This window comes from Zingiber officinale, chromosome 1A, assembly GCF_018446385.1.
Source record: "Zingiber officinale cultivar Zhangliang chromosome 1A, Zo_v1.1, whole genome shotgun sequence".
NCBI classification, from domain to species: Eukaryota; Viridiplantae; Streptophyta; class Magnoliopsida; order Zingiberales; family Zingiberaceae; genus Zingiber; species Zingiber officinale.
The window spans coordinates 23,543,948-23,556,095 of record NC_055987.1 but is presented as its reverse complement, the minus strand read 5'-3'; the positions used below and the strand labels follow the sequence as shown (position 1 = coordinate 23,556,095).

The 12,148-nt window shown below is 39.3% G+C and overlaps 3 protein-coding genes across 3 annotated transcripts; 1 reads left to right on the top strand and 2 right to left on the bottom strand.

Annotated features, from left to right (window-relative positions):
• Positions 1 to 2,375: 2,375 nt before the first annotated feature.
• LOC122020852 (protein BOLA2-like) lies at positions 2,376 to 3,208 on the bottom strand. Its single transcript, XM_042578883.1, has 3 exons — positions 3,050 to 3,208; positions 2,925 to 2,947; positions 2,376 to 2,842 (listed from the first exon to the last, which is right to left on the bottom strand). The coding sequence occupies exons 1-3, from the start codon at positions 3,110 to 3,112 to the stop codon at positions 2,662 to 2,664; spliced, it is 267 nt and encodes an 88-aa protein (XP_042434817.1). The 5' UTR covers positions 3,113 to 3,208; the 3' UTR covers positions 2,376 to 2,661.
• Positions 3,209 to 3,356: 148 nt separating this feature from the next.
• LOC122020841 lies at positions 3,357 to 4,205 on the top strand. Its single transcript, XM_042578872.1, has one exon. The coding sequence runs from the start codon at positions 3,483 to 3,485 to the stop codon at positions 4,029 to 4,031; it is 549 nt and encodes a 182-aa protein (XP_042434806.1). The 5' UTR covers positions 3,357 to 3,482; the 3' UTR covers positions 4,032 to 4,205.
• A 105-nt stretch (positions 4,206 to 4,310) lies between these two features.
• Positions 4,311 to 11,853, bottom strand: LOC122020831 (auxin response factor 17-like). Its single transcript, XM_042578861.1, has 3 exons — positions 10,682 to 11,853; positions 7,257 to 7,848; positions 4,311 to 4,532 (listed from the first exon to the last, which is right to left on the bottom strand). The coding sequence occupies exons 1-2, from the start codon at positions 11,666 to 11,668 to the stop codon at positions 7,291 to 7,293; spliced, it is 1,545 nt and encodes a 514-aa protein (XP_042434795.1). The 5' UTR covers positions 11,669 to 11,853; the 3' UTR covers positions 4,311 to 4,532; positions 7,257 to 7,290.
• Positions 11,854 to 12,148: the final 295 nt, after the last annotated feature.

Sequence of the window (12,148 nt, the reverse complement as noted above, 5' to 3'; positions counted from 1 at the left end):
CATCGTACAAACTACTCGGCACACTTTGTGTCATGCTACGGACAGAACGTCATGTAGTGTCAAGTGGGTTCAGCACCCATCACCGATAAAACCCTGAACGGTCAAGCAGAGCCGGCCCAGCTTGCTTAGAGGGCGTCCCGGCCAGTTTAGATCCGTGTGACCTTTTAGGCACGACGATTCAATATATATTTTTTAATTTTCAAAGTTTGAACATCCAAAAAATAGAAAAACAGTCAATGAACAGCTGACATCATGAGACTAAGTGCCTAGATTGGAGGCGGTACAAGAATTTAGAGAACCCAGCCAGATATGACAATTCAGTAACGTAGTGGCATGCAAGGCACGAGTTCGGGTGATAGTTACCGCTTCACAAACATACAATAATGTAAGTTCGTAGTAAAAAAAATAACCCCTGGTTGGGTGCAAATCAGATGCTCTGTCTCAAGAATTTCATGTCCCCATGTCTCTTGTCAATCGAACGGATATGACATTCTCATAATTCACACGATATTCTTAAGATATAATTTAACCTGTCCGATTGACAAAAGGATAAGGAGACATGGACAAAGGATGTACCTATAATAGGTAAGGAATTAGATTTTTGATAAAACTGAGAAAAATATTTTTGATAATTTATCAAACAATGCACCTAAAATTTTAAATTTACTAAAAGACTTATATTACTTTACTATTTATCAAAGGGAGCACTTTATCAAATACAATTTTTGTTTTACCCTCTTGATAATCTGATTTTTTTCTACCGTTTTTCTTTTCTCTACCATTTTTCTCTCTTCTCTTTTTTACCAGCATGCATAACATATAAATAACATTACATAAATTTAGTCAATTTTTTAATAATATTTTAATACATTTAAAGAAGTCAAAATAAATAATGGATAGCATATTTGAACTCATTGCAATCTCAAAAATTCACTGGAATTGAAATGAGTATAATCAGAACTCTATTAGTCCATCAGTGAATTTCGATCAAAACCCACTGATGGACCTAGAAAACTCTTATTGTACTCATTTCAATTCTTATAAATTTCTAAGATTTCCGGAACTCTCTAGGTCCATCAATAGATTTTGACCGAAACTCATTGATAGACCTAGAAAGCTTCGATTACACTCATTTCAATTCCAATGGACAGATTATAAGGAGTTCAAATATACTATCCATTATTTATTTTGACTTCTTCAAATGTATTAAAATATTTTTAAAAAATTGACTAAATCTATGTAATATGATTCATATGTTATGCATGCCGTTAAAAAAAAAGAGAAAAATAGTAGAAAAAAAAAACGATAGAAAAAATCAAATTGTCATGAGGATAAAATAGAAACTGCATTTGAAAAAATACACCCTTTAGTAAATAGTAAAATAACAAACATTTTTTTTAGTAAATTTAAAATTTTAAGTACCCTGTTTGATAAATTATCGAAATATCTTCTCTTACAGTGATGAACTGTAATTTTCTGATTTAACTCTTCAAAGAAGATCGTAAAACCGACTCTATGTACTACAACAGTAGTAAAAAAGTGTAATATCCGTACGCCACCAAATTCGATGAGCACAAAAGCAAAGTTGAATGAGATTGTTTGAAGCGTTATCAGCAGATTATGGCATATATATATATATAAAAAAACCATAGTCTAACTCCTAAACGCACCCAAAAAAGCATAATCTGACTGCGAGAGTTAACTCTGCATATATTTCTTAAAAGAGAGTTCACTTGACTCAATTTCTCCTAATCAAAAGCATATGACAACATCAATGTTGTGTTAAAGCAAATAATAAATCATTGTTTGTCAACTATCACCTATCTGTCTATCATAGCATGGAAAGATCTCATCAAAAACGAAATTTACTCCAAATAAGTTCAATTTGATAGACCTCAATATCAAGCAAGCAAGATGGATAGAATTAGCTGCTACAATCCCTTTTAGTGATCAATAGAGAGCACAACATTCAAAATGTTTTCTTTAAAATATATGCTAGCTCAACAAACAAATAAAACTAGTATTTTGTCTATTAACCTTGTTATATGCAAAAGAAAACAGATGAAGAAACATAAAGGATGAGAAGTATCATGAAGAAACTGGCAGAAAGAAGTTTCTATCTGAACATACTTTACCATACAATTTCCCGACAACTATATGTTTCACAAAAGCAAAGCTTCAGGTTGTCAGTAATCTTAGTCTATGTTGCACTGCAGTTCGAGGAATTAATTTTGTAAAATGGGGCACCTCATGTTTGTGAATTTGGAACGCAAGTGAACTGTCAAATTTATTTTCACTTCCAAAAAAAACAAATCCATCAGAACAAACAGAGAGGGAATTTTCTGGTTTAGCTTCATAGGATCAGAGCATTCCAATAGAGAAACAGCAGAATAATTTGTTAAGATTGACTACTGTGAACAGAACCACAAATTGTCACGGAGAAATAACTTTGATTATGTTTCCTCCCTCATTTCTTAGCACACAAGCAGCAATTAGAAAGAAACCAACAGTGAAAATCACCATCGCGATACTTCAAAATGCATCAAAGGTATACTAGCAAGTTACATATAAGCATGGCTGCATGGGTATGGGTTTTTGAGAGATAAATCCTCACATACCTGCAATTATTCTACGGTTCCATTGGTATTGTTTTTCCTACTTTTACTCGGTTGGGGCAGGGCTAGGGTTCCACTGGGCCGGGGTGAGGGCCTTCTTGATAGAGAGGGCATGAATCTGCTTCATCTGCTCCGCCAGCGCTGAGTTCACCAGGCGGTGCCTCTCCAGCAGGCGCTTCCCCTCGAACTGCTCCGAAACGATCTCCACCTCAAAGCTCGCACCGCACCTTCCCGTTCATCACCACCAACATTTCACAATAAAGAAAAGGAGAAAAATAATAATCAAAAGGACGATACAGAGATGCTTACCCTCCCGATGTATCGATCACCGACTGATGATAACAAGATGCAAAGAAGATCGTTAGGGTTCGTAAAAATCCGCGAGAAAATAAGAGAAAAAAAAAATTAAGAAGCTTTTTCGGATCAATGCTTACGAGATGAGAAGGCTTGAGGCTGGAGTTCAAGGTGGCCTCTACCTCTTCTTTGGTTACACCCATCTCGCAGCACCTCTCTGACGCCCTACAGACAGACGAAGAAGACGACGCAGGTATGGGCTCGCGACCAGCGAACTGAAAAGATCGCGAGTGGTGCGCAAGTGGTCACACTTTACATTGCGGTCCACAAATTTTAATTATTTGACGTACGAAATTTATTCGTATGAAAATTGTAAGCCAGTGGATCTTCATCTAGCGGATGCCATGATTCTACTCGTAGTTTGTAGCAGCGTTACGACAAAGATGGACTCTGTAACACGAGACGAATCGTCCGTTATAAATTTTAAAATTGGTCATATGAATCTTTAATACAACCCAGTGGAGCTGGCAGGGTGAGAGAGTCCAAGTCTGGTAGCAGATCGGTAAACTAACTATGGCGGTGACGAGGGAATCGGCGATCCAGACGTTGAACAGCATCGTGCAGCTCCATCTGGAGAAGATAATGGAGAAGAAGCGGGAGATAGACGCGCAGAAGAAGGAGTTGTGGCGCCTCTTCCAGCTCTTCTTCCTCTTCCTAGCGGTGGTGCTGACGGCACAGATGGTGGCGCCGCCGGCCCGCCTCCGGTGCCGGCACTCATGGGTCCCAATCGGACTCCTCTCACTCGCCCACCTAGCCTACTACGTGGCCGTCGCCCAGACCCTGCGCTGCGTCAACGGATTTAAGTACCAGCGCCGCTGCCACAAGCTCACCCTCGCACTCGCCACCGACCGCCTCAAGCTCTTGAGGATGCGATTCACGTCAGCCGCGGTGACCGGAGCAGAACCGCCGCCGGTGCGAACCGGAGACTTGGAAGTCCACTATCAGGAAGCACCGGAGAGCTACCTGGGAAAGTTCAGACGCAGCTGGGCCTTGCACTTCGGATTCCTCGTGTGCACCTACGGCTTCGTGGTCTCCGCCTCCGTCGTCCTCCTCTGCTTCTAACTACTGCCGTAAGAGTTCGGTAGAGTGGAATCAAACCATGCTTCTTGGCATGGTTGGTTCCTGGCGTTTGGTGGGTGCACATGGCGTAATTATGGCAAATTTGGTTTAGTAGGTTTGTGCTGTCTGATAAAGAACTAATTAATTCCGGTCAATAAATAGTTACTTTACCGATACAGCATGCTTGATTTCATATCTCGGGAATTAAAAGAATTATCGTCTCACATGGCACAGTCAATTAATGTTGCCATTTCTACATGGCAAGCGGTGGAGTTCGCAATATCCAACTAGAAAACGACATACTAGAAAACGACATAAAACAATCAGTTTGATGCAAACACGACACTGAAAGACAATTTAAATGTCGAAGCGTGACTATCGTAGCTACAGCAGCAGAAATAAGATATCAGTTAATAATACAAGGATAATGCATAGATGATTCCTTCTGGGTACTGCGAGATCACTTCAAACATAAACCTTCCCACGATCCTCATCGGTGGAAGCCTGAAAAGAAGATAGAAATCAAACAAATAGTTAAAATTGGCAATGCAGCAAGGCACTACGTAGCTTTACTATGTTAACACGAGTTAATACAATTTGTCAGGAAAATGATGTTCTTTAGATGTTTCAATGATATACACAGATAAAACTCAAAATACATGCGGTTACATAGTAAGAACGAACAAGAAATGCAAAGCAAAGAACATTACCATGCAAATACTTGAGATATTTGGAGGTTAATTGCAGAAATTTTAGCAGATTAAGAGGATAATCTCTTTGCTTAACACTCTCTTAAAATTCAAGATGTTGCTACGTTTAGTTTATAAATACATAACGCGCTCAAAGAATATAAAATATAAACACAGTGCAGATTCTCAGACAGCAGACTACCGTACTATGTGAGATCGAGTAATACATTTAATTGAAATGACTTATCCACAACAAAACCAAAAATGCAGGAGATCCGGATTACTCTTCTTAAGGCTAGGTCAAACACCTCAACCCAAAGGATGTACTTGGCACATAGATTGGATTTCTGCAATAACTTGTGGACGGATGGAACATGACTAGTAGTATGAAAGAGTGCAACCACGAGTTATAGTGGACAATGCTTTAGTATGAGAAGCTAAATACGAAACAAGTTGATGTCAGTGTCCCAGTTGTCGATGTAGTAGAGAGACTAGGAAGAGTCCACTACATGTCATCGACCATCGGAAAACAGATCAGTGTGAATGTTTAATGCAAAGGCCGATGTAGAAACACTGTGAGAGAAGACAAAGACAGTATGGCAGCGGGCTTTCAAAGTTGACCATATAGAGATGTTCCTATGTCAAGAAAATTTGATGACTAATAATAGTGAGGGTAGTAATGGTCATTAGCAGAAAGTGTGTCAACTAAAAGATGAGATCATTGCAAGGGATACAAGTCATGATAAGATGTAGAAAATAGCATTGAAAAGTAGATGTCTACCCTGAGGGAAGGTTGTATTAACAATAGCACAGAAAGGTAGGCACTGAGTGCTGATTCAAGCATAAGGAAGGTTGTATTTATTATATCAGACCTGCAGCCTCCCATCAATTAGAGATCAAACAAGACAAGAAGTGTGAGACGAGATTACGACTGATTACAGTTGATAGAAACAATAGTGTTTTCTATAGTTGAATGACAAAATGATACATAAGACATAAAGCTGAAGTCTACTGGATGTTGTATATTGCAATAATGGAAAAACTATGGTGAAAAAAGAAAAATTTTGAAGAAAAATTAGACTTCAAGATAGTAGGAAATTATGATCAATCAAGAAGTTGTTTTGGCATTGAAGACAGTAAAGTAGAAGAGTAGGAAGATAATCTCCTTTCTCGACACAGTTAATTCAAAGCTGTCATTCAACTCCTGCATTCCCAGCTAGCCAATATGGCCAATAGAATTAGATTTACATCTTATTTCAGGTCATCTGTTGCAGTTAGAATATCAGCTACTTACTCCAGTAACAATGCAATTCGTGTTATATAACAGTTCTAACTTATTACACCAATGAGTAAACATATCAATTACAAGGAACACATTTTTATTATGCTACTAATAACTTCTCTGGTACTCTGCCCAAGCCTACAGGGAGTAGAGCAAAAATATGTTGATTCCAGACATTGTTCCTATATGCAATGATCAAATCTTTCACATAAATGAAAAGGAAAGGACATTCAATTTCCAAAAAAAATGCACCCAAGATCAATAGTTATATTGCTATCCTGATTATTATTTTTCTATCCCTAGAGGGAAAGGCCCTTCCCAAAAGGGAAGGTTGCGGGTGAGGAGGGATTCAACACCCAGATATTGTGGTTAATAGCCATGTTCTCTAATCCTCAATTACTACAAGTAGTATTTAACACTATTATCCCCTTTCGAACAAGTTAGTTAACTAGAATGTTGACTGAGAATTCATCTATTTGTGTGGTCACTTTGGTTTAACGTTTATCGAATGAATGGTGGAACAGAACATATGCCATCTCTGACAAAAATCTTTTTCTCTTGTAAAAATTTAACAAGAAACCTTCAGAGTTTAGTTTAAATTATCAGATGAATCAACCTACTCTAAAATACTTTGGGTTGCAGACAAGATTATACTGCTAAGTAATTCAAATTTAGGTTTCTTATATTTTTGAAACCTCAGTTCACTACTTGTATGGCTAATTACGTATTGCCTTTTGTTTCTACTCAAAAAACTGAAGAATTTATTCGGATCTATGTCTAATAAAATATCTAATTTGCAGGTCACATTTGGCCAGTAAAATTCATTCACTTTATCGTCTTAAATCAGATGTTCATTCAATGAATATAGTTTCAAGATATCATGGAACTATGAACTAAACAATGAAAAAGAACATGGTAACCATACAAGAAATTCAACTATACCAGCAATTAGCTTTTAACTTTCAGGCATGAATGAATTAGTTTAAATGAACTAGATGAACATTTTAACAAACTAATTAGACAAAACAATAGAAGCTATGAGGGAAAATAAAAATAAATCAACCAATGACTAGATACATCCATGCTCCAGCTTTACAATCATAATATATAATGAATATGAAATATATGAAGTTTATTGTTAATTTCGCATACAATATATGTCAAGTCTTGTCTTAGTCTTACAGAAACATGAGCAATTTCAGACTAGCAATAGAGTATTAATAATTTAACCATTCAGAGGATGCATCAAAGGAATACCTTAACAAAGCTCCCGACAAGAATCCCTTCAGAATCAAATGGCCCACAGCTGATGTTCATCAACAGTATCACCATTATTTGGCTGCCCCAAGTGAATAACTTTACCAAAAAGCAGGAATGATTGTGTAGAAGACTTGACCGTGCTATTTTCTGGTTCACTAATTTTTTCATCTGAAGTTTGGGTGCTATTCTCACTAGGGGGACAGGAAACTGAATGTGTGCTGATATTAGTACCCAAATCTGTGAAGAGATCTTTCTTAAGTGATGCTAAACCATTGACTAACAATTTGTTAGGTTGGTTGATACAGTCGCATATATTTAATGCATTGACTGCATCTTGCCTGGCTCCCTGTATGCTAGGAGGAGATAAATGGTAATTGAAGAGTCTTTGGTTTCTACCATCCAATCCAGTCATCTGAAAACTGGGCATTCCAATGAGTTGATGATGAAAAAATTCTGAACTTTCTGTTCCCTTCAATTTCTTCATAGGGTGAAATGGAGTATCTATCTGAGAACTAACACAAACCAACTCAACTTGCCATGGACTAACATTTCTGGCATTTTTGAAAACCTCCGGCTCATCCCAAGTAACCTAATAAACAATGATAAAGTTATCAGAGAATCACACTTTTACAATCAACAACATACTATTAGTTTATCATTTCCATTGAATTAATGAAATACTAAATGACAGCCAGAGTTACGTGATCAATTAGTTTATTGAAAGTATTAAAGCCACATCTCATATCATTGCCCATCTCATATCATTGCCCATCTTATTGTTTAATCAAAGACTTATTTCTTGTATTGGACTTTCACATTTAAGAACAATATCAAGAAGAGTCTTGATTCGAACACTATAATTATGAACAACATAGGTTAGTTGGTGGAGACATTGATTTAAATGGCAAAACAAAGGATTTCTACTTTTTGTTCTTGAAGTGCATCCAAGGATTGAGAATCTGCCATAACTCAAGTGCTGAGGAAACATCTTGGTGTCAAGATCAGCCCCATTTCAAATGTAATCCAAAGTGTCACACAACAATTCAGTTGTTCATCTAAGAAGCAATATTCATATGTTCCATCTATTTATTGTTCATCTGAATGGGAAGAGTATTGGTGAGTCTAATTGACATTAGAATAATGTATCGAGCCATCTGGTTTGGTCATTGAGAAGCTATAACACACTACCACCAACACTAGAGCAAACACCATAACTATCTTTACCTAATAAACAGTCAACAACAATGCTCAACCAAACAACCCTCCAACTCTTCCAATGATTCATGGGGCATCCATAAAGGATCCCCACTTTTACCATATATCTTCATCATGTGTCAAGAAGGATTATCTCACCTTTCTTCTGAAGCAACAGCGTGGAAAAGCTGGTGATGTCAAACAAAAATTATGTACCAAGTGGCTTGAAAACTATAAACAACATGGAGAAGTAGCAGCTTGGTGACCTTTGAATCAATCAGCAACAAAACATATAACATGTACAATGGGAAAAATCAATGCTAAACTTGCAGGAGGACTTCTAAGTTCTAACACCTTTCCTTTTGTAGGAAGGATTACTCTCGCTCAAGTGATGCTGTCACCCATTGCAGTTTATCCTTTTGTAGAATGGAGTTTCCAGAATTACCTCTATCCTTACACAATCAGGTGAGAAAGCAAGGCACAAGATTACATAAGGAGGTTCTACTTGCCAAAAGAAGTTTCGTCTCCTAGAACTGAAAAGTCTTACCCTACCACACAACTCAGCATTAGGAGGAATCCAAGGTTAATCTAGTATCGCTTGGTAAACTCCACTGTAATCTAGTGTAGATTAATCCTAGCTATTGTATCAAGCTTGTTGAATAAGCACAGAGGCCTAAATATATTTCTGTGGTTCCTTACAACCTATCTGTAGTTTATCCAACTTGGTGAGGGATCTACAACACTTGGGTCTTGGCCCTGGGTTTCTTGTAGGATCCATTCTGAGAGGATTAATTGGAGCATATGTAGCTACAGTCAAAGCACCCATTGGTCAATGGAATGATTTTAATTCAAACTATCCTTGCAGCTTTGTTAGTAATTAAAATTACAGATTTCAACTTGCCTTGATCACCAGTCATAGGACCTGCCATTCTGGATTCTCTCAAATTATGGTCTTTATATATCAGAATATGAAAAAAAAAAAAAACTTCTCTAATTCTCAAAAAGCAACATCTTGTTGAAGTGCATTTGGAAGCTGAACTGTCCCACAATGAGTTTGACGCTTTCTTTTGGTTGGTTCCTCATGAAGGCCTCACCAATGTTAATCAAGCTATATTTATCACACCAACAGTTTTGGTCACTTCTATCCAACAAGAAGCTAGTTGGCACTGCATATCTTACATTGCTCTTGAGCTTTAAGTGTTTGGAGTTCCTTCCATCCTTTCCTAGACAATTCCAACTTCTATATTTGCACTGTTAGACTTTTGCCAACATAGGTTATTCATACACAAAACCCCTTGGGCAATCTTTTTTTGGTACAACATCCTGCCTTTCCTTTGACATTGTAGAAACAAAACAGTACCTGACTCATAATTTTAAATGTCCCCATACTGCCACATAATAGCTCCTGAAATAACTGACATCTAGACTATTTCATTAACCTTACGGCCACAAGTTCATGTTGTTGGCTCAGCTTGGAACATGGAGGCTGAACTCTGGATGCAACATGAAGATCATCAAGGGACTTGCAAACACTGGAGGGATAATAAGAGATCAAATGGGTCAATGTCCCAGAGGTTATTCCCACTTATTGGCAACCTTCCCCTCTCTAGGAAGATGTATTGAGCATAAAAGAGGGATCGCTTTTCTTTATGATTAATGAATGACAGACGAAACTGACTCACTGTTTGCTTCACAGCTACTAAACAAAAAGCATGTTCCTAATTCTTTCTACCAGCCCATTGACTCGGAGATCTTTACACTTATAGAGATCCTAAACAAGTAGTGACATGTACAAGTAAATCACATCCTTCGCAATGGGAATTCAGGCAGATGGTATTGCTAAACATCTTCTTGCATTTGACTGTAATTTATTAACTTAAAGCTCTGAAACCAAGCCCAGCAAAGATTCTCAAATATTCTCTTACATGACCGCATGGAGACTTCTGCGCCTCAACTAGATTAAACAAATCATTTCAACTCCCTTCAGGAAAAAAAAATCAAAACTTGTTCTTGGGCGCTTCTTCCTTAACGAAATTCCAAGAATGATAAGAGGATTCTAATTTATAAATTTCAACACTTCAAAATTAAAGAACGATATATCAATAGCTCCATCAATACCAAAATGACAAACGAACACTTAAATCTGATTTCAAGTCTAGAGCCGCATCTGATCATCAAAACGAAAGAACGAAAAAAATATATATAAAGAGATTAAGAAAGTGAAGCACCTGAAGCATTCGCCATGGTGAACCCTGTGTCACTTTGGAAATGGTGCCCTGAAACCAAGTCATCCTCGCTGAATCCTCCGATTCCACTGACATCTTAACTCTCGATCCAATGGTCCAATGCAGCTTTATCGCGGTATCAACAGCCTCCGCCGCCACTACGAAGTTCGGATAGCCAGACTTAGGATAGTACAGGACCTCAAAAGGCATGCCCCTCCCAGCCAATCTGCCTATCTCCGCCACGGACGAGGCCAGAACTTCACCCCTAGCATTTTTAGGGAGTACCTTCTCCGCGGTATGTTTCTCTATCTTCCACGATGTTGCTTTTGGATTATAAGGCGAATACTCTGTGGTGCCGCGAGACTGGCTGGTGCGGCGGATACCGACAAGGAGCTGTCCCGACAATTTTTTCATGAAAACAACCGAATCACCTGTAACAAGTCTCTTCTCGTTAACGAACGTACTCCATCCCGTGGTCAGGAGATGACGCCGCGGCGTCCCGCGGTAGATGTGCCGGAAGCTCCAGGAATTCCCGTGCAGGTCACGCACGTAGATAGTTTGCGACGGTGGACGCTTCTCGTAATCGAGCGGGGGAAGGAGGGTCTCAGCGCAGAATCGCGGAACCGAGAAGCCACCCCCATTGTTCGCGTCGCTGGCGGTCAGGATCTTGGAAAACGACAGGAAGACGCCATCTTCCTCCTGTGAGGAGGGAAGACCCTCCTTCGGAGCCTGCGAAAAGAGTAGGTGGAAGCAGGGGTCGAGCTGGATACGGGCGAAGACCTCGTCAGTGTCGTGATCGGCGAGGAGGTGGACTGCTGTCACGCAACAGAGGATCATGGAGGGGATGGCTTCGAGGACATCAGGTGGCGACGCGGCTTGCTCGGCATGGCCATGGGGGAAGTAATAGACGCGAGATCCCACGGCGGGGACGCGAGGGGCAGTGCCGGCGCAGGCCTTCCACACTGCAGGGTCGACTTCGTCGGCCGCCATGTCGGCTAGGGTTTCGGGAAAGGGCTTTGCCGATCAAGGACAAGAGATTTGGCGCCGGCGGAAGAGTGAGATCAGCATAAGAACAAAAACCCAAACGCTACCCTCCCTTTCGCTCTCACAAAACCACGCGTGTACTCACCAGCAGCAAACTCGTCAGGAATAGCGATAAGTTGTCGTTACCGGCAAAATAGGCAGCCACTGATCATCTTCCCTTCTCCCACTTTTCGACTGACTACCTGTACAGCTAACGGTCAAGCACCGCCAATCAAAACATTGGGTACTTTGATAGGGTAGAGGAGAGTCGATCGTTTATCATGTGTCGGCGTGAGCTCCGGATTTCTAACGATTTTAAGATTGATTTTGGACCATTTTTTGTCGCTGTTGTGTCTAATTAAAGTTCCTTTTTAAAAAAAAATAATTTTCAACCCCCGGTGTTTTCCATCCAAAAACAGTTTGCCCCCCTATATTTAAAAAATGACA